This window comes from Hyperolius riggenbachi, chromosome 2, assembly GCF_040937935.1.
Source record: "Hyperolius riggenbachi isolate aHypRig1 chromosome 2, aHypRig1.pri, whole genome shotgun sequence".
NCBI classification, from domain to species: domain Eukaryota; kingdom Metazoa; phylum Chordata; class Amphibia; order Anura; family Hyperoliidae; genus Hyperolius; species Hyperolius riggenbachi.
The window spans coordinates 440,453,869-440,474,095 of NC_090647.1; the positions used below are offsets into that span (position 1 = coordinate 440,453,869).

Consider the following 20,227-nt stretch of genomic DNA (forward strand, 5'->3'; position numbering starts at 1 on the left):
CATCGCAACTCAGCATCATTTTCTGTATCCATCTAGGGACAATTCACAGGGCAGATCCATGGTCAGCTGGCTTTGGCCAGTGTGTTTTTGATTAGTTCATATCTTACACTGTTACAGCATATTGTTTGTAATAGAAGAAAATGAAATATTCTAGCACAGATGATTTGTTAGCAGAGAACACAGGATATATTGAACAGACACAGAATGTGATGACTGTCAGTGTTCCTGCCAAAAGCTGCCTACATTTGTCACTGTGTGGATGAAGCACACATTCCCGCTCTGCTCCCGCAGCAAGATGCACAGTCTTTTACAGCTTCATCTTTTTCTTGCATTTTTTCTTGGTAGTTTGGTAGTTTTCTTGTATCTCAGAAAAGTTGGTGTGATTTATTTTCTTAAAACAGAAGGAAACTTGCAATAATTCAGCTTAACCACTTAAGGACTGCAGTCTTAAAACCCCTTAAAGGGAAGGTCCAAGCAAAATAAAAAAATGAGTTTTACTTACCTGGGGCTTCTACCAGCCCCATGCAGCCATCCTGTGCCCTCGTAGTCACTCACTGCTGCTCCAGTCCCCCGCTGGCAGCATGCCGACCTCGGAGGTCGGCGGGCCGCATTGCTATCATTTTTACGCATTCCTGCTAGTGCAGGAACATTAACACATACATTTTTACGCGTTAGTGGTTCAATGCGTACATTAAATCAGTAACGCGTAAAAATGTATGTGTTAAAGTTCCTGCACTAGCGGGAATGCGTAAAAATTTACGCAATGCGGCCCGCCGACCTCTGATGTCTATTTTGCTTGGACCTTCCCTTTAAGGACCAGACACTTTTATTCCATTCAGACCACTACAGGTTTAATAGTTTATTGCTCGGTCATACAACCTACCACCTAAATTAATTTTACCTCCTTCTCTTGTCACTAATACAGCTTTCTTTTGGTGCTATTTGATTGCTGCTGTGATTTTTAGTTTTTATTATATTCATCAAAAAAGACATGAATTTTGTCAAAAAAATGATTTTTTTTTAACCCCAAAACACATTATACTACTTCTCCTGAGTACGGCGATACCACATGTGTGTGACACTTTTTTGCAGCCTAGGTGCGCTAAGGGGCCCAAAGTCCTATGAGTACCTTAAGGATTTTACAGGTCATTTTGAGGCATTTGATTTCCAGACTACTCCTCATGGTTTAGGGCCCCTAAAATTCCAGGGCAGTTTAGGAACCCCACAAGTGACCCCATTTTAGAAAAACGACACCCCAAGGTATTCTGTTAGGAGTATGGTGAGTTCATAGAAGATTTTATTTTTGACTAGACCCATGTTAAGGAGAAGGCCCCAAAAAATGTTGCGTTCGGAAACTTGGAGTGGTTTCCACCGAAAAGGCTGGGCATGGTAGCCTCTTGGATTGGCGGTTGCGTATTGTGTGGCATAACGGTTGGTCTCAGCCACAATTAAGTCGTAAAGACCAGCAGTGATCAGAAAAAAAATAATTCTGTCACTGCGGTGGGGCGGGTGAGGGTTTGGCCGGGTGATCAGAAGCCTGCAGGGGGCAGATTAGGGCCTGATCTGATGGATAGGAGTGCTAGGGGGTGACAGGTGGTGACAGGAGGAGATTGATGGGTGTCTCAGTGGGGTGATTAGAGGGGAGAATAGATGCAATCAATGCACTGGGGAAGAGATCGGAATGGGGTTTGAGGGGGATCTGAGGGTTTGGCCGAGTGATCAGGAGCCCACACAGGGCAAATTAGGGCCTGATATGATGGGTAGGTGTGCTAGGGGGTGACAGGTAGTGACAGGAGGTGATTGATGTGTGTCTCAGGGTGTGATTAGAGGGGGGAATAGATGCAAGCAATGCACTGGGGAGGTGATCAAGGGGGGTCTGGGGGCGATCTGAGGTTGTGGGCGGGTAATTGGGTACCTGCAAGGGGCAGATTAGGGTCTGATCTGATGGGTAGCAGTGACAGGTGGTGAGAGGGGGTGATTGATGGGTGATCAGTGGGTGATTAGAGGGGAGAACAGATGTAAATAATGCACTGGGGAGGTTATCAGGGGGGACTAAGGGTGATCTGAGGGTGTAAAGCAGGTGTTTGGGTGCCCGCAAGGGGCAGAATAGGGTCTGATCTGATGGGTAGCAGTGACAGGTGGTGAGAGGGGGTGATTGATAGGTGATCAGGGTGTGATTAGAGGGGAGAATAGATGCAAGCAATGCACTGACGAGGTGATCAGGGGGGTCTGAGGGTGATCTGAGGGTGTGGGCAGGTAACTGGGTGCCTGCAAGGGGCAGATTAGCATCTGATCTGATGGGTAGCAGTGACAGGGGGTGATTGATGGGTGATCAGTGGGTGATTAGAGGGGAGAACAGATGTAAATAATGCACTGGGTAGGTGTTTAGGGGGGGGGGGGTCTGAGGGCGATCTGAGGGTGTGGGCGGGTGTTTGGGTACACGCAAGGGGCAGATTAGGGTCTGATCTGATGGGTAGCAGTGACAGGTGGAGACAGGGGGTGACAGGGTGATTGATAGGTGATCAGGGTGTTATTAGAGGGGAGAATAAACGCAAGCAATGCACTGGCGATGTGATCAGGGGGGGGGGGGGTCTGAGGGCGATCTGAGGGTGTGGGCGGATGATTGGGTGCCCACAAGGGGCAGATGAGGGTCTGATCTGATGGGTAGCAGTGACAGGTGGTGATAGGGGGTGACGGGGTGATTGATAGGTGATCAGGGTGTGATTAGAGGGAAGAATAGATGCAAGCAATGCGCTGGCAAGGTGATCAGGGGGGGGGGGGGGGGGTCTGAGGTCGATCTGAGGGTGTGGCCGGGTAATTGGGTGCCCGCAAGGGGCAGATGAGGGTCTGATCTGATGGGTAGTAGTGACAGGGGGTGATTGATGGGTGATCAGTGGGTGATTAGAGGGGAGAACAGATGTAAACAATGCACTTGGGAGGTGATCTGAGGGCGGGTCTGTGGTCGATCTGAGAGTATGGGCGGGTGATCAGGTTCCCGCAAGGGGCAGGTTAGGATCTGATCTGATGGGTGGCAGTGACAGGGGGTGATTGATGGGTGATTGACAGGTGATCAGTGGGTGATTACAAGGGAGAATATATGTATACAGTACACAGGGGGGGGGGGTCTGGGAAGGATCTGAGGGTGCGGGGGGGGGGTGATCAGGAGCCCCCAGGGGGCAGTTTAGGACCTAATCTAAAATATAGCGTTGACAGATAGTGACGGGGTGATTGATGGGTGATTAGGGGGGGGGGGTGATTGGGTGCAAACAGTGGTCTGAGGGGGTGATCGGGGGTCTGAGGGGTGCTGTGGGCGATCAGGGGGCAGGATCAGTGTGTGTGTGTACGTGTGTTTCCTAGGGGGGCTGCCTCCTGCCCTGGTGGTCCCTCGATCACTGGGACCACCAAGGCAGGAGGCAGCGTGTATAATACACTTTGTATACATTACAATGTGTATTATACACTTACTATGCGGCAGATCGGGGGTTAACAACCCGCTGGCGCTTCTAAATAGCCGGCGGGTTGATGTCGCGGGTGGGCGGAGCCTAATGCCGTGGATGCGCGTGCATCTATGCGCGCGATCCCCGGCTGTTCAGTCCCCCAGGTACTGCCGCCCATCGGCGTTACGTGGTCCTGGGGGTGCCACTTTGCCGACGCCCATAGGTAGTGGGCGGTCGGCAAGTGGTTAAAGTGAACACTTGTGGTTACCCACAATGCACCACTACTGCATATGCCAGGCTAGCATCCAGAACCGCTGGTGTATAGCAAGCCTATAGCTTTAAATTTTACACAGCCACATCAACCCCACATGTAGACAGCTTGTTTCTGATTTTTGGTTCTGATCAGTATATGGCAAACAGAAAAGTTGAAAATGGGTGAAAACAATATTTCAGTATTACAGCGTATATCCTAGAGAAAAATATTTAATTCTGAAATCAACTTCAGTAAGTTTACAGTTACTTCCGCAAATTATGCAGTGCACATTGCGCAATTAGCACATCCAACGTTACCTTAGTACTGCTTGTCCAGCTATGGTAACACATCCTACACTACCTGCACAGACCAATTTGTTCTAAAAGATTATTTACAGCATTATATCTACTACCACAAAAAAGATATTGTAGAAGAAGAGCTTTCAAACAGTTAGGGCTGGTTCAGACGGGCGTTTTTGTGGCGTTTAACGCAGCGTTTCAGACGCAGCGTTTTTTGGGATCTACTGCCATCCCATGCAAGTGAATGGGAGCGTTTAGAGCTGGCTCTTGCAGGCTTTCATGAAAGCCTGGCAGTAGATCCCAGCGTTGCGTCTAGTCTCAAAAGCAACATGCTGCTTTCAGAGGCGGTAAACGCGAGGAAACAATAGCAGAGACCAGAACTGCTAGCCTTGAACGCTTTTCAAAAGCCTTCAAAAGCTAGCTTTTAAACGCTGGCGTTTAAACGCTGGCGTTTGAACGCAATGCCAAGCAAAAGCTCAGCAGACGCCCGTGTGAACCAGCCCTATAACACAGCACTTTGTTCTTCAGTGGAAAGGTCCTTGCTTCAGTGGAAAGCCACATCGGAAGAGGTGATAACATTATCTTTTGTTTAAATTCCTTAGTGAGATGCATTTAGCAAAGATTAGCAAACTGCCAAAATTGAGCTGAGAAGCAGAAATAGCTGCTCTAGATCACTACTTAGATTTTAATATATAAATACAGCAGCTATGCAATAAAATGCAATAGCGGATTTCAGAGCATATAAACTGTACTTTGGGAATTTGTAATTTATAAACAGACAATATTATGTGTGCACAAAAGCAAATTACGATAACTGTATGGGTAATAAAAAGTAGAAAAACACATTTTTATTGAATGTCAGAGTTTGACCCAATTTTAACGCTGATTAGTGAATATGCCCCAATGATTCTTCATAATAATATAAATCATACTATTAATATTATCATGTTTGTGGGGCAGCAACAATCAGGCACTAACAAGCAGGGAGCCTGAAAGACACAATGGACTCTTCCTCAGGACGAGAATGCACTGTCAAGATTCTGCATTCTGTTGCTATGGAGGTGGAAGGAGAGTCTCCGGCATATCCCACGGCAGAGCAGTGTGCAGCAGGAGGGGAGAATAGGAGAACTATAGGGTCTAAATGCAGCACTGCATTCTTCAATGCAATGCATTGCTATGGGCCATTGATCTGCCTCGGCTCCTGACCTGCCACCAATTAAAATCTTCCATCTGGTATGATCGACCAATTTGATTTTTTTCTTCTGAAAACCAATCGGTTGATCATGTTGGCGCATTGATTTCTAGCAGATTTGGTCAAATTACTGAATTGGCTGGATGTCTATGGGAAAAATTGACAAGATTATATGGCCAGCTTTAGTTTCTAAGCTAGTGCTTGATTTATGTAAACGGACTGCTAGGTACACACCATACAATATTCTGTTAGATTTACCTGACAGATAGATAATTTTCAACAAGTTGGAAATTATTTATCTAACCATCTATCTGCCTAGCAATTAGGCACTGTTCTACTTAGGAGATAACCAGAAGACAATGCAACAGAGATAATGACCATTCTCTACAGAAAATCTAACAGAAAATAACAGAAAATTGTATGGTGTGTACTAGGCAAAACTGTTGTGGCTTTGAAAACGATTTTAGCCACTGATGCCGAGAAAGCTTTCTATGGAATGGATTTTATGAGAGTAAACCTAGATAAACTTGATTTGACCCCCGCTACTTCAGAAGATAATAGAACTTTTTTTTTCCACTTCTGACCAAATTAAAGTTAATGGGATTCTTTCAGATCCACTTTGCATCAGTAATGGAAACATCAGGGCTGTCCTCTTTCCCTTCTATTTTTTGTTCTTATCCTCAAGGTGCTTCTTCAGAAGGTTAGATTAAATTAAATCATAGTATTAAAGCTACATGAGCAGCATCCTAGGAAAATAAGACTGCCGCTTTTACTGATGATATCCTGTTTTTCATATCTTTCCTTAGAGGTTGTCTTCTAAATGATGTATTTAAACAATGTTTGTAAAGAAATAATACATATAAATGTGATATCCTTAGGGCCCTTCCACATGCACATTGATCTGAATTGGTCCAAAGTAGTGATCGGATATATGCTGGGAAACCTCTGGCGTGGTCGATCGAATGCGCGGTGGTAACGGCGTGTGAAATTGGGATGAGCGACAAATGGGACGGAAGCCCCTACCGGTCCCCCTGTGCCCATGCATTTAAAAACTTTACCTGTCCGACCACCCACTGCTAATGTCCAGATGCTTCCGCATTGGCGCACCCCATGACTTCCAGGCATATAGCACGTGGAAAGTGTGTGACGTCACGTAGGACGCCAATGTGAAAGCTGGAGAATTGGGCATTAGCGGCGGCAGTGGAGAGGTAAACTATTTCAATGCATGAAAGGCACATTAACATTTGGGAGGACAGCAATGGAGGCGGCGAGGCAGCGGATGTGCGTCACAAGGTCAATTCCTAAAAGATTTTATGCTGAAATTGGTTGGGAATCAGCCTGCGGAAAACATGTGCAGCCAACAGATCTCTCTCTGATCAGAGAGATCTGTCTCTTGATTGATCTGCCAATACATCGCTGACCTTTACTCTTTGTCTGGACAATTGAAAAAGGTAATTTCTGGCAATTTAAGTACTCCTGAACCGGTGCTAAAAGAAATGACTGCATTACTAGATTACCTTTGTATGAGTATGGTGCCACTGCTCGTTGTCCTCTGGGTCCCCCTGTCCCCGATGGTCTTCATATTCAATGGATCCTTCAGCTGAATATGAAAACCAGGAAGCTCCCTCTAGCGATGGCACGTAAATTGGAACTGCACAGACGCAAATTCCAAACCACACAGAGAAAACGAGCGCTTGTTCACGAGTGCTTTCTTTCACTGCACAGGCGCAGCTCAAAACTCATGCCTGAATACTTCTGAATAGCCCTGCACCATTCATAGGAATTTCTGGGTTGTGTGGTAGCTCCTGGGAACGGGGGGGGGGGGGGGGGGGGGGGGGAAACCACCGAGGACAATGAGCAGCAGCAGCCCACTTCTACAAAGGTAATCTTACCCACCATGGGCTTCATTTAATAGATTTTACCCCGGTTCAGGGGTACTTTAAGTCTGGAAAACAAACCAAAGTTTAGCAAAGCTTCTAGCAGATGGAAGCCGTGTGCTGTTCTATAGAGAGGGGAGGGAGAGGATGAGTAACCAGCACTGCACTATAGGAACTTCCTTTAGGGCCTGTTTCCACTACACGCGGATTCTGGATGCAGAAAATCTGATTTCAATGAATGCCTATGGGCCTGTTTCCACTAAACACGATTCTTCTGATGCAGATTTCCCATAGGCAGTCATTGGAGTCAGTTTTCAGTAACCAGAATCCATGTGTAGTGGAAACAATCCCTTAAATTTCCCACAGAACAAACGAGGTATCGGGTAAGGCAATATGATCTGGCTGATTGTAGCAGAGAAGGCCAACAACATTGCGGGGCACCTGTATGCACTTTAGATTTGTGACCGAGACAATTACGAACAATTTTTCCAGAGAGGATCCAAAGTATGTTAGTAGCTTTAGCCAATACATGGTATCGGAGTTTTTGTTTTAAAGTGGACCTGAACTCACCACTTGCACATCACAGAAGGAAAACATAGAAATGCATATGCAATATGTATTTAGAGAGTTTAGCCTGTTTATTATTAAGCATGCGATATGTATACTGCAGCTTAATGTGTCAGGCCCTATCAATGCTTAGTGTAAATACACTATGACAGGGCATCATGCTTGGATTATAAGGATATGATGCCACATTCAGGACTTCTCTTCCATTTAGTAGATTGGTGAAATATGCATGTTTGGGCTCTATTACAGTCATACATATACCAGCATATAAAACAGCAGACTGTATAAATCAAGAGGAAACATTCGTTCCAGTCTTCTAAATTGAAACTGACAGAAAGAATATCCAATTTGCACGTTACTCAGTAAATTACCTTGTTTACAACGATCACAATTTCACCTTCCCTGATTGTCAATTCATCTTCATTGGCGGCTTCATATGGGAAGAGAACTTTACAATATTCCTTGGCTGTTAAAGAAAAGTAAACATTTTGTATGATTTATTTAGCAACAGTAATTAGTATGCAAACATAGGGTGACAGATGTCAACAGGTGCTACATAATATTCCCACAGAATGCAACACAGGCCAAAATAAACTGAAGATCTTACCTATAGCCAACATTTGATTGGTTGCTGAGGACAATGCCTAAACTAAAGCTTGGTATATGCCTTCAATGTTGATTGGCCAATCACAGATCAATTTAACCACTTCTATGTAGTAAGAAAGTTTACCTACACAATCTGATCATAGTATTCAGAATCTGTTGACCCTCATACTACTGTATATGGAGGTGATAAGATTGGCCTGTTATTGGCTAATCACAATTGAATGTGTTTATCAGGATTTAGGCTGGGTACACATATCCAATTTTGGTTGACCAATTTTACCACCTATGTGTAGTATGAGAGCTTACCTGCACAATTTGTGCATAATATTCAAAATATGTTGGCCCTTATACAACAGGAGTGGTAAAATTGGTCAACCATTGGCCAATAAAAATTGTATGTTTGTACGTACCCTAGATTTACTTCTAATTGCAGTTCTAATTACAAACTATGCATAAATTCTGGGCTTATAGACAGCACAATTCATGATTGGTAAATTCTGATTTAGATTTCCCATGGGGACACTGACAGCAAAGAAATCCCAAAAGAGGTTGTATCTTTTTTCCAGACTATGCCCTTATCCACTGCACATAATTTGACCAAAAGATGATATAATATATAGGTGGAGTAAATACCGGTATGTAAGATGTGGCAGGCTAGTGGCCTCATGGGATGCAGTGTGGCGTGTCACTTGCACTAGGTGTTGCTGGAGTGGGTGATCTGCTATTTAATCTCTGTCCAGTGTCTGTAGAGGGAGGAATGGTTCAGGAACAAGATGTGGGGAGGAGCAGTAGGGTGAGGACAGATGTATAGGTGACTAACCAGTGCCAAGCAGCAGAACTACACCAGTGCTCCACCCAACAACTCCCACCGTTGGGCTGCCCAGAGAGGATTCTCATTGTTTCACTGAGTGATATTATTCCTCCTTTGCATTCAGGGAGGATTCTCACTAATCTTTTGCAAACCAATGGCAGCCTGATGCTTCTAATGGGTCTCTCGAATATATCGAGTGATGTGAAAAACTATTTGCCCCCTTCCTGATTTCTTATTCTTTTGCATGTTTGTCACACTTAAATGTTTCTGCTCATCAAAAACCGTTAACTATTAGTCAAAGATAACATAATTGAACACAAAATGCAGTTTTAAATGATGGTTTTTATTATTTAGTGAGAAAAAAAACTCCAAATCTACATGGCCCTGTGTGAAAAAGAAATTGCCCCTTTGTTAAAAGATAACTTAACTGTGGTTTATCACACCTGAGTTCAATTTCTGTAGTCACCCCTAGGCCTGATTACTGCCACACCTGTTTCAATCAAGAAATCACTTAAATAGGAGCTATCTGACACAGAAGTAGACCAAAAGCACCTCAAAAGCTAGACATCATGCCAAGATCCAAAGAAATTCAGGAACAAATGAGAACAAAAGTAATTGAGATCTATCAGTCTGGTAAAGGTTATAAAGCCATTTCTAAAGCTTTGGGACTCCAGCGAACCACAGTGAGAGCCATTATCCACAAATGGCAAAAACATGGAACAGTGATGAACCTTCCCAGGAGTGGCCGGCCGACCAAAATTACCCCAAGAGCGCAGAGAAAACTCATCCGAGAGGCCACAAAAGACCACAGGATAACATCTAAAGAACTGCAGGCCTCACTTGCCTCAATTAAGGTCAGTGTTCACGACTCCACCATAAGAGACTGGGCAAAAACGGCCTGCATGGCAGATATCCAAAGCGCAAACCACTTTTAAGCAAAAAGAACATTAAGCCTCATCTCAATTTTGCTAAAAAACATCTCAATGATTGCCAAGACTTTGGGGAAAATACCTTGTGGACCGACGAGACAAAAGGTGAACTTTTTGGAAGGTGCGTGTCCCGTTACATCTGGCGTAGAAGTAATACAGCATTTCAGCAAAAGAACATCATACCAACAGTAAAATATGGTGGTAGTAGTATGATGGTCTGGGGTTGTTTTGCTGCTTCAGGACCTGGAAGGCTTGCTGTGATAGATGGAACCATGAATTCTACTGTCTACCAAAAAATCCTGAAGGAGACTGTCCGGCCATCTGTTCGTCAACTCAAGCTGAAGCGATCTTGGGTGCTGCAGCAGGACAATGACCCAAAACACACCAGCAAATCCACCTCTGAATGGCTGAAGAAAAACAAAATTAAGACTTTGGAGTGGCCTAGTCAAAGTCCTGACCTGAATCCTATTGAGATGTTGTGGCATGACCTTAAAAAGGCGGTTCATGCTAGAAAACCCTCAAATAAAGCTGAATTGCAACAATTCTGCATTGATGAGTGGGCCAAAATTCCTCCAGAGCGCTGTAAAAGACTCGTTGCAAGTTATCGCAAACGCTTGATTGCAGTTATTGCTGCTAAGGGTGGCTCAACCAGTTATTAGGTTCAGGGGGCAATTTCTTTTTCACACAGGGCCATGTAGGTTTTAAGTTTTTTTTCTCACTAAATAATAAAAACCATCATTTAAAACTGCATTTTGTGTTCAATTATGTTATCTTTGACTAATAGTTAACGGTTTTTGATGAGCAGAAACATTTAAGTGTGACAAACATGCAAAAGAATAAGAAATAAGGAAGGGGGCAAATCGTTTTTCACATCTCTGTATACCGCCATTACTGCCAAGAATAGGACCCTGGCAGCGGTGGAACGAGAATGTGACGATGACAGGTACCGAGCAGGTGGCAACGTGAAAATGGAATGAAAAACTGATGTCATTGTAACATACTGATCGGTTTAAAAAGAAAATGGGTCTGTTTTTACAGGATCAATTTTTTGTCCGGCACAGTGGGAACCAAGTCTTAGGGCTCAAACCAACTAGCAACCTTTTCTAAGCGCCAGTGATTTGAAAAAGCTCTTGCTAATGGGGATTATTATAAAATCACATTGCTCAAGTGGGATAACACCCATAGCATTACATTGGCAAAGCTTTTCAAATCACAACTGCTTAGTAACAGCTTAGTAACATACTGCTAGCAGGTCCCAGGCCTAAGGGTCCATTCACACAGGGGCGATTAACAGGCGTTTTAGATGCCTGCATCGGGTCAGGTACCCGTGGGTTACCCGAAATGTGGGTTGGTTTCGGGTAACTGCTTTGATTTTAATCGGGTTACGGGTCGGGTGCGGGTAGTGGGTCTGCGGGTGCGGGTACTACATTCACCAGAAAGCGGGTTGCGGGTCAGGTTTGAAAAATTAGACCCGCACAGGGCATCAGGTCGGGTACCCGCAGGTTACCTGACATGTGGGTCAGGTTCGAATACCCATTATGATTTAATCGGGTTGCGGGCCGGGTGTGGTTAACGGGACTGGGTACCAGATTCACCGGGTAGCAGGGCTGCGGGGGCGGGTTGGGTGTGTGCTTGAAAAAGTAGACCTGCGCAGGCTTGTAAGCCATTTATCACTAATTGCTGAATCGCCGGCAATCGCTAGTACTTTTAAAAACGCTAGTGTAATGTAAAATATATGGCAGTGATCTCACTGCTGCAATTTCCGGCAATTTGCGGTAAATGCAAATGCGGTGCATGCAGCGCTTTTTTACGATTTTTGTGTGCTGTGTTGTGCGAGGCCTTAAAGCTGCAGTGGCCCTTTTTGTTAACAAATGGCCTGGTCTTTAGGGGGGTTTAACACTGCAGTCCTCAAGTGGTTAAAGAGAACAACAGCTATCAACAAGTGATATGCTGAGGAAATACACTCCCCTTCAACCTCACTGATGACATCAGCCATGACTATGCAGAGTGACTCCTGCTTGCATCAGATGATATAGCAAATACTTCTGTCCTTTGCCCCGTCAATAAAGAGTCTACAAAAGCTGATAGTGTCCAGCACAGACTCACAGCTAACCAGTGGTCTATGGACCACTGTGAGAGAATCAAGTTCTCAGCGTGGTGCCACTGGTGGCCAGCACACACTGACAGCCAACCAGTAGTCTATGGACCACCATGTGAGAATCAGTTCTCAGCATGATGCCACTGGTGGCCAGCACACACTCACAGCCAACCAGTGGTCTATAGACCACCGTTGGAGAATCAGTTCTCAGCGTGGTGCCACTAGTGGCCACTGGCCAGCACACATACACAGTCAACTAATGGTCTATGGACCACCATGTGAGAATCAGTTCTCAGCATGGTGCCACTGGTGGCCTGCAACACACTCACAGCCAACTAGTGGTCTATGGACCACAGTGTGAGATTCAGTTCTCCGTATGGTGCCACTATAGACAAGCTTGTTGCCATGCCTTATGAACCTGATATTTCACACAGGTTATATCACAACATATAAACATTAGGATAAACATACCTGTTTCTAGGTAATTAACAGAATGGTACATGGCTTTAATTGTCTCAGTAATTTGAAATAGGCAGTGATTCATTCGAGGGCAGATCCCAAAATACAGAGAAAAATAGGAAGGCATTTGTGCATTTTCTATTCAAAGCAGGCAAGAAAATCTTGAAAGGGAAGGGCATTTATAGTTACAATCAGTAGGAGTTATTTCCTATTACAGAGTATAATCAGAGACTGGAGCTTGCCAAGTCTGACGTTATCCTCAAGGCAAGAAGCAATCCACGCCAAGGAGGAAAATCAGTTCATAATGGCTAGGCTGGGAAACTTTATTATGCCACTTGTGAAAAAATATCTGTGCTATATATAATCATTAGTAGTAATTCAATTATGTACCAGAGAAGGACAAACAATATTAAATGGAACTTTGGGTTCACTAGTTAAAAGACTACAAGGCTAATTCCACAAAGGTTGTTTGCCCTATTCACGAACATTAAGGCATAGGAACATAATTTTTATGGTATATGTGCAAAGCATGTGTGTGCATAAATTACCGCATGCGTGTCCCACTGGACAAAATCTATGTGTGTTAATATTAGACACCCTCAGGGGGAGTCAAAGTTAGACACCACAAGGGGGGTCTTAGGGTTAGGCATCGGTGGAGAGAGGATTCTGTGAGAGTAGGGCTAGCTCATTGTAAAATTGGTAAAGATTACTGATATTTTACTATCGTAATTAAGCTGCAGAATATCGGTAATATTCTACTAGCGGCAATATCTGGCACGCTTTTTACTGGGCACTTTTTTTACATGTACCTGTAGACATGTAAGCGGGTAACTATTGTGTCTATTAGTCAGGATTATGACTATATGCAGTTGGTGTTGTCTCAGAGACTCTCCCCATCCAGTTCATGCATGACTCACAAAGACAGTTAGTGTATAATCGGGTATGATCCTTTCTAGCTATGACCCTTTCTAGAGGAAGGGCAAAAACACACATTCCTCTCAACAGGTGATCTACCACACCCACATTTACTATGTTTCTATAGGAAAAGAAAAGGACTGTAAAAACGCTAAAGCTCAGTCTTGCAGTACAAAAACTTAGTCCAACTTTACTGACACAAGTACAAAAATACAAAAATAGACATCCATAAAAACATTTTTGATCCGTGGAATCAATCTTCATGAGCAACAATCAAGTATATGCAAACAAGAGACTTTTCATGAGACTAACAAATACTGTAATCTGGCTTGACGTGGTAAAACAATTAGCTATTCAGGCAACGACACATTTGTTTCGGGCTGTAATATGCCCTTCATCAGGCTGTTGCATAAATAAACAGTTCTGTAAGGCCCAGTCAGCAATAAAGACTAGAGATACACGGACAAACTGGGGGCATCTGTGCCAACCAGATGCACACCACAAAACTCCACCGGCCAGTAGGGAAAATAACGGTGCAGCTATCAGTAGAGCGTGTGATTGCTGTTCATGAAGATTGACTCACAGCCCGCAATCTTATGTTTACCCACAACTGTTATGGTGGCCACACACATTCGATTAGACAACTTGTTGTTTTTTTTTTTGTTTTTTTTTTGGTCCAACGAAAAATTAGTCTTGTAACCAAAAACAATCACAACAAAAACAATCAAATAAAAGATATAAATTAGATGTAATAATATATACATTTTTCATTTATAAATGTGCATGGGTTCTCTGTGCCATCACTGCAATGTACAGTATGAAGACACACAACACAAACAACATTAAAAAAATTACCTTACATTCTCAAATCTGTTCCCCATTTGTTTTCATCTAATTTATCAATTGGACAGTAAAAGTTTTTTTTTTATTCTTGAATGTAAACTTAAAATTAGGTCGAATTACTTTCATACAACCTTCCACACACCATTCAATTTCTGACAAAATTGATCTGATTTTTCTAACCTTTCCGACCGATTTTAATTTAAAAAAAATTACAATTTAGATCAAATTTATCGATCGAAAAAATATTTTCTCTCGATTTTTTTCACACAATGGATCATTTTAATTGAATTGTGGTAAAATCTAACAGAAAAATTGTAACATGTGGCCACCACTACACTGCAAAAATTTTAATAACATAACTTACGTTTAGTTTTATTTTCTGTTTCCATCTTCTGAGATTCTTGCGATGTCATCGTTGGTGGCAGTTTTTTCCCCATTGTCTAAAATACAAGACATTATATTTCAGCACATCAAAATATTGATCGATGGGTCATTTTCTTCAAATATCACTTAAGTATAAGGGTAACTGCACTTACATAATGTCACATGTACTGAAGCGTGCATTAAAGTGACTCGGTGTCCAACTGTTTATGGAATGAGAATCAAGCCTGAGTGATTAATTGTGCCCAACCCTTCCTGTCCCACTAAGCTGCTCACACTGGTCACTGAAAATGTTACACATAGGATAATATTCAATAAAGATCGGCTTTCACACATAGCTACAAATGGACTGTCCCCAATCCGAGCATGGTTCCCATGTATGACTATTAGCTGAGACAAAGGGGAAATATGTAATAGTTGAACATTTCTGTGGGTGTGTTGTAATCAGGCTTCCAGCTCAGATACAGACAGACGGTGAGAAGAAAACAGAACTCAAGAGCCAGCGATAACCCTTCATCCCAGATTCCAAATGAAACAACTCTCTAAAAAAGAATGCTATCTTTACATAGGTGTCTATTAATAACCTTTCACAATAAAGCCAGACCTAGACATGAGATAACTTTCACCAGACCCACCCATTTTTTCACAGACTCAGATTGCAAACACGTCTAGAACAAGGTCACGCTTTAGCCGCTTTAGCCGACTGATCAATTTGTATTGAGAGACCTGTCAACCAGCTTTCAAAGCCTCCCAAGATGACTGTTTTTTCTCTCCAAGATAAGTTGCTGTGTGCATGTGGTGCTCATGTTACCTCCTCCTCTTGCATCACTTCCACAGTCACATTAACACGTCAACCTGGCCATGACCTTATATCTGACCACCCCCGTTTACCTAAAGTTACCTCAAACAAGTCAAGTATTGTTTATATATATATATATATATATATATATATATATATATATATATATATATATATATATATATATATATATAAAATTAGGTAAGCTTACTCACACAAATAATATGCATTTCCCAGGACATGACTACATCAGTTGAATTACTGGACCTGCCACCCAGCCCTAAAATCACATGGTCATGTATCTTGTACCGTTTGCCTTGTATAACTTTGTCCGTTGCTGTATAACCTTGTTACGATACGTCTACCATCCTTTAAAGAATTGTACCTTTGTAACTTGCCTACCCACCCCCTACCACACAGTTAAGGTACCCCTAGACCTGAGAATGATGGGCAGATTCCACAAAGAGACAAATTTATCTCTAATCAGATTAGAGATAAATTTGTATTTTGTTGATTCTGCCCATACACTACTGGCCAATTCCCATCCGATTTCAGCAGGAAATATTCAGGGAATCAGCTGAGTCCACACTGCCGCTTCCCTTAATGTTTAATGTGCCCCTCCCCCCCGTGTGTGCATTTATACGTTACCTGTCCTGTAGCAGCCTCCGCGCGGTGTCCATAATCCTCCGGGCGGCTATCTATACATGCCACTGGCGCTTACTGTATGACGTCAGACGTTGTGTGCCGACGTCAGACACTGCGCCAATGTCGTTTACAGAGAGCCGTCCGGAGGTTACAGACACCGCGTGGAGGCTGCTACAGGACAGGTAACATACAAATGCACACACCAGGCACATTTATACATTGCGACAGTAGCAGCGGGGGTTTCTTTGTCTCGTCGCTCGTTCCGGAAATTGCCGCCATACCGCTGCACACCAACCAACTTCGGCCCGGCATCTTGCAGCATGCGCGTCCAAAAATTGGTCGCTTTGTCAGTCAGGCATGCACTTGGCAGCACCAATTTTCATCAAATTCCATTATTATAATCGAATTGGATGTTCGATCGGCCGCCAAGTCAACTGATATATGGCCACAAACACTGGTTCACATGACAGCCGGGGGCCCCAGTCTCTCTCACTGGCTGGGGCCCCCAAAACACCATGTGATACCCAGAGGGAAGTGCGGGCGGGCCCTGGACCTCTCACCACCAGGGAATTCACCCCCACTGCCTCTGAACTGAATGCTAACTGCAAAACACACAATTTGCTCACTCCCAATTAAAGCACTTTCCTACCTTTATCTGGTCAGCAGGCGCAGAAGCTTCCAGAATGCGGTTGACAGGTGAATGGTTAGGGCGGGGACCATGTGGGAGATGTGCCTACACGGGGCGTCCCTGTAAAAGATTATGTTCCCATCTACGATTACGTTGAACCGAAGCCTCCCACCTGAATGCTAATTTATGCAATTCCTGCTAGATCTGGTACAGCAGGCAAAGGGTGTATGACAATATACCTGATTGGCTGACTGACGCCTGCTGACCAGATAAAGGTAGGAAAGTGCTTTAGCTGGGAGTGAGCAAATTGTGTGTTTTGCAGTTAGCATTCAATTCCCTGGTGGTGAGAGGTCCAGGGCCCGCCCACACTTCCCTCTGGGCACTTTCCTACCTTTATCTGGTCAGCAGGCACCAATCAGGTATACTGTCATACACCCTTTGCCTGCTGTACCAGATCTTACCATAGACAAAGCATGGTGGGTTTGGGGCCCCTGCCAGTGAGAAAGACTGGGGCCTCCGGCTGTCATGCGAACCAGTGTTTGTGATTTTAAATTTCTTTTTTGCATCTTTTAGGATGCGATTGACAGGTGAGTGGTTAGGGAGGGGAATGTGTGGGAGATGCCTACACGCGGCGTATCTGTAAAAAATGTAGTCTACGATTACGTCCAACCGAAGCCTCCCACCTGAATGCTAATTTATGCAATTCCTGCCAGATTTGTTACAGCAATATGAACCACAAAAAATGGGCAAGCACTATCAGCCAAACCCCAAGGGTGAGGGGTAGTAAATGGGTGTGCAGAAAGGAACTAGAAACAGTATATACCATAGACAAAGCAAAATGTCACTGCATAAACCGCATCACTCCATATGGGTCAATATTGACCCATATGGAGTGGTGCGGTTTATGCAGGGAACATCTTGCTTTGTCTATGGTAAGATCTGGTACAGCAGGCAAAGGGTGTATGACAGTATACCTGATTCGTGCCTGCTGACCAGATAAAGGTAGGAAAGTGCGCAAATTGTGTGTTTTGATGTATGGCCACCTTAACTCTCTGCTGAATATTTATTCTACAGCCCTACCTAGTGTGTCCATCTCCCCTCCCCTTAGATTGTAAGCCTTTGGCAGGGTCCTCCCTTCCCTATTGTATTCTACATGATCATGTGCCCCCATCATTGTGCTCCTTTCCAATGACTGCCTCTTACTTGACTGGTTAGGTCCTACCTGACCAGCTCAAAATTGCACAATCATGTATGTTGTACCGTTTGCCTTGTATAACTTTGTCCCATGTTGTATAACCTTGTTACGTTAAATCCTTTGTACCATTATATGTATTTATTGTTCAGTGCTGTGCAATGTTGGCCCTTTATGAATACAATAAGAATAATAAGTAAAAATTGTCCAGTGCAATGTAATATGTTGGTGCTTTATAAATGTAGTAAATAATCAGTTACCATTAATTTACACTACATTTTATTTACATCTATCTTTCATAATTACACAGGGCCATATTCTCCAAATATCCATAAAGGTGCCCATAAATTACTTGATTTGCGACCTGTGTTGAGTGTGAAATCAGCTAACCTGTCTGGTGGCATGAGTCCTGTATTCCTCTAAAGCCTTCTCTGCCGGCAACACCTGTACCCCATAACCCCATCTCACGTACTGACATCACCGCAGAGGAGGCACGTGGCAAATAGGTGAGCTGCTGCTACATGCATCACTGACTGAGGAAGGGGGAGGGGGGAAACATGAGGGGCGACCTGATAAGTGGAGGTGGCAGTGCTACATTTTCCAATATACTTCATGCTGAAATCTTTTGGAAATCGATGTGCAGTGTGTGGCCAGGTAATAAATCCCTCTCTGATCAGATTCAATCAGAGGGGTATCTATCAGATGGTTGATCTGGTGGCCATTGACTAACATATGCCCACCTTTTGTTATCAAGGCTGAAAAAAAGACATTGGTCCATCAAGGTCAACCTCTTTATCCTTGAAATTATCTTCCTGATTAAATCAAGTTATCATCCTCTCTTCCCTCACCTAGCAATCATAACTGTGGATGCCCTTCAACACCATCCAAGACCCTTTTTAATCTAGTAGAACATTTCCCACAAATACGGTAAGTCTTGTGGTAAGATACATGTTACTGTGAAGGAACCCTGTGTAAACAGGTGGTGAAATCTCCCATCCATCATGCATAATCATGTCCTCTTGTCCTTCATACAGCCCTAGAGGAGATAAAGCTCATCTGCCAAGCTTTGGATGTATTTATACACCCTGGAACAGAAGTCTGGCATACATTGAAAACCCTCTGTAAATCTAACATTGATTCTGCTTCCAGTTCTGTCAGCCTGTAAAATGCTTAATAACTGTCTATTTATAGTTCGGTAATAAAAAGTAATTAATATAGTATCATCGTCATGAAGATCTCCTCTGGAAATGATCTGTTTGGCACTTATCCATGCTTGCAATCGTCAAAGGCAACCTAATGAATAACTTCTTCATGCAAGCATATCATGTGACCTAGACGTTATTAGCCAGTTACTGATCTGCTGATGTGTCATCCTCCACTATCCAATACGGTACATATTATCATCTTATGTTTAGCTTGTTGACTCTTCTTACCTTTTGTTTGTACCCCTTATCCCTTTGCTAATATGATCTTACCCTTCTTTTTATTAAATACCCCAATGAATTGCCCCGTTTGTCTCCATACTTCCTTAAGGGGCCCATACACTCAGCCGATTTTCTGGCCGACCGATCGATCAAAATCGATCGATCGCAAATCGGCTGTCCAATCGACCGTTCGACGGCCGATTTCAATCGATTTCGATGGATTTCCATCGAACTGGCAGGGTGGAAAATCTAGGTCGATCTGTTGAGATTGCTTATCATTTTGCATTGGCCCTAATGGAAATCTGATGGCAAAAAATGCCATCAACTTGTTTTTCAATAGATTTCAAACTGAAATCTATTGGAATTCTATTCTAGTAAAAAATGTTCCTTTTACACACCAGATAGATAAGAATTCCATCTGATGATCTATCTGCTGCTAATCTGACGAGTGTATGGGCACCTTTAGCCAGACTGTCAAAACCATCATCAGTCAGGAAGCAATATGACTTCAAACGACTGTCAATATCTTCATTTTACTGATAGGAAAGAACAAGAACTTATTAACTCAGTACGTGTCCTGGTTCCACAGAAAACCAAGCGCCATGACTTTAGGTCTATAATTACTTTAAACTTCCAATTAAGTTTTTTTATAGTTTGCCTGTAGACAGTCTTTAAGTTAGGAGACTGCTAGCACAAATCTTCTTTATTAGAGAAATGATTAGAGAAATATATAGTCTTAGCTTCTTGCATGTTTGCTATCCAGCAACAACTTGTGCGTGAAATCACTTTCTATGAGAATGGGGACTGTGGTGCCTGTATGTACTTTGCCCTCTTAAAGCAGACCTGAACTCAGAACTTCCTCTCTGCTCTAA

The 20,227-nt window shown here is 43.3% G+C and overlaps 1 protein-coding gene across 6 annotated transcripts in view; it reads right to left on the minus strand.

Annotated features, from left to right (window-relative positions):
• The window catches only part of LOC137546932 (SH3 domain-containing kinase-binding protein 1-like), a 516,647-nt gene that overhangs the window by 84,436 nt on the left and 411,984 nt on the right, over nt 1-20,227 (minus strand). For all 6 annotated transcript variants that reach the window (XM_068269991.1, XM_068269992.1, XM_068269993.1 and 3 more), the window contains 2 exons: nt 14,651-14,726; nt 7,997-8,091 (listed from right to left, as the gene is read on the minus strand). In XM_068269991.1, coding sequence (XP_068126092.1) covers nt 7,997-8,091; nt 14,651-14,726 — 171 coding nt within the window. The remainder of the gene's footprint in view (nt 1-7,996; nt 8,092-14,650; nt 14,727-20,227) is intronic.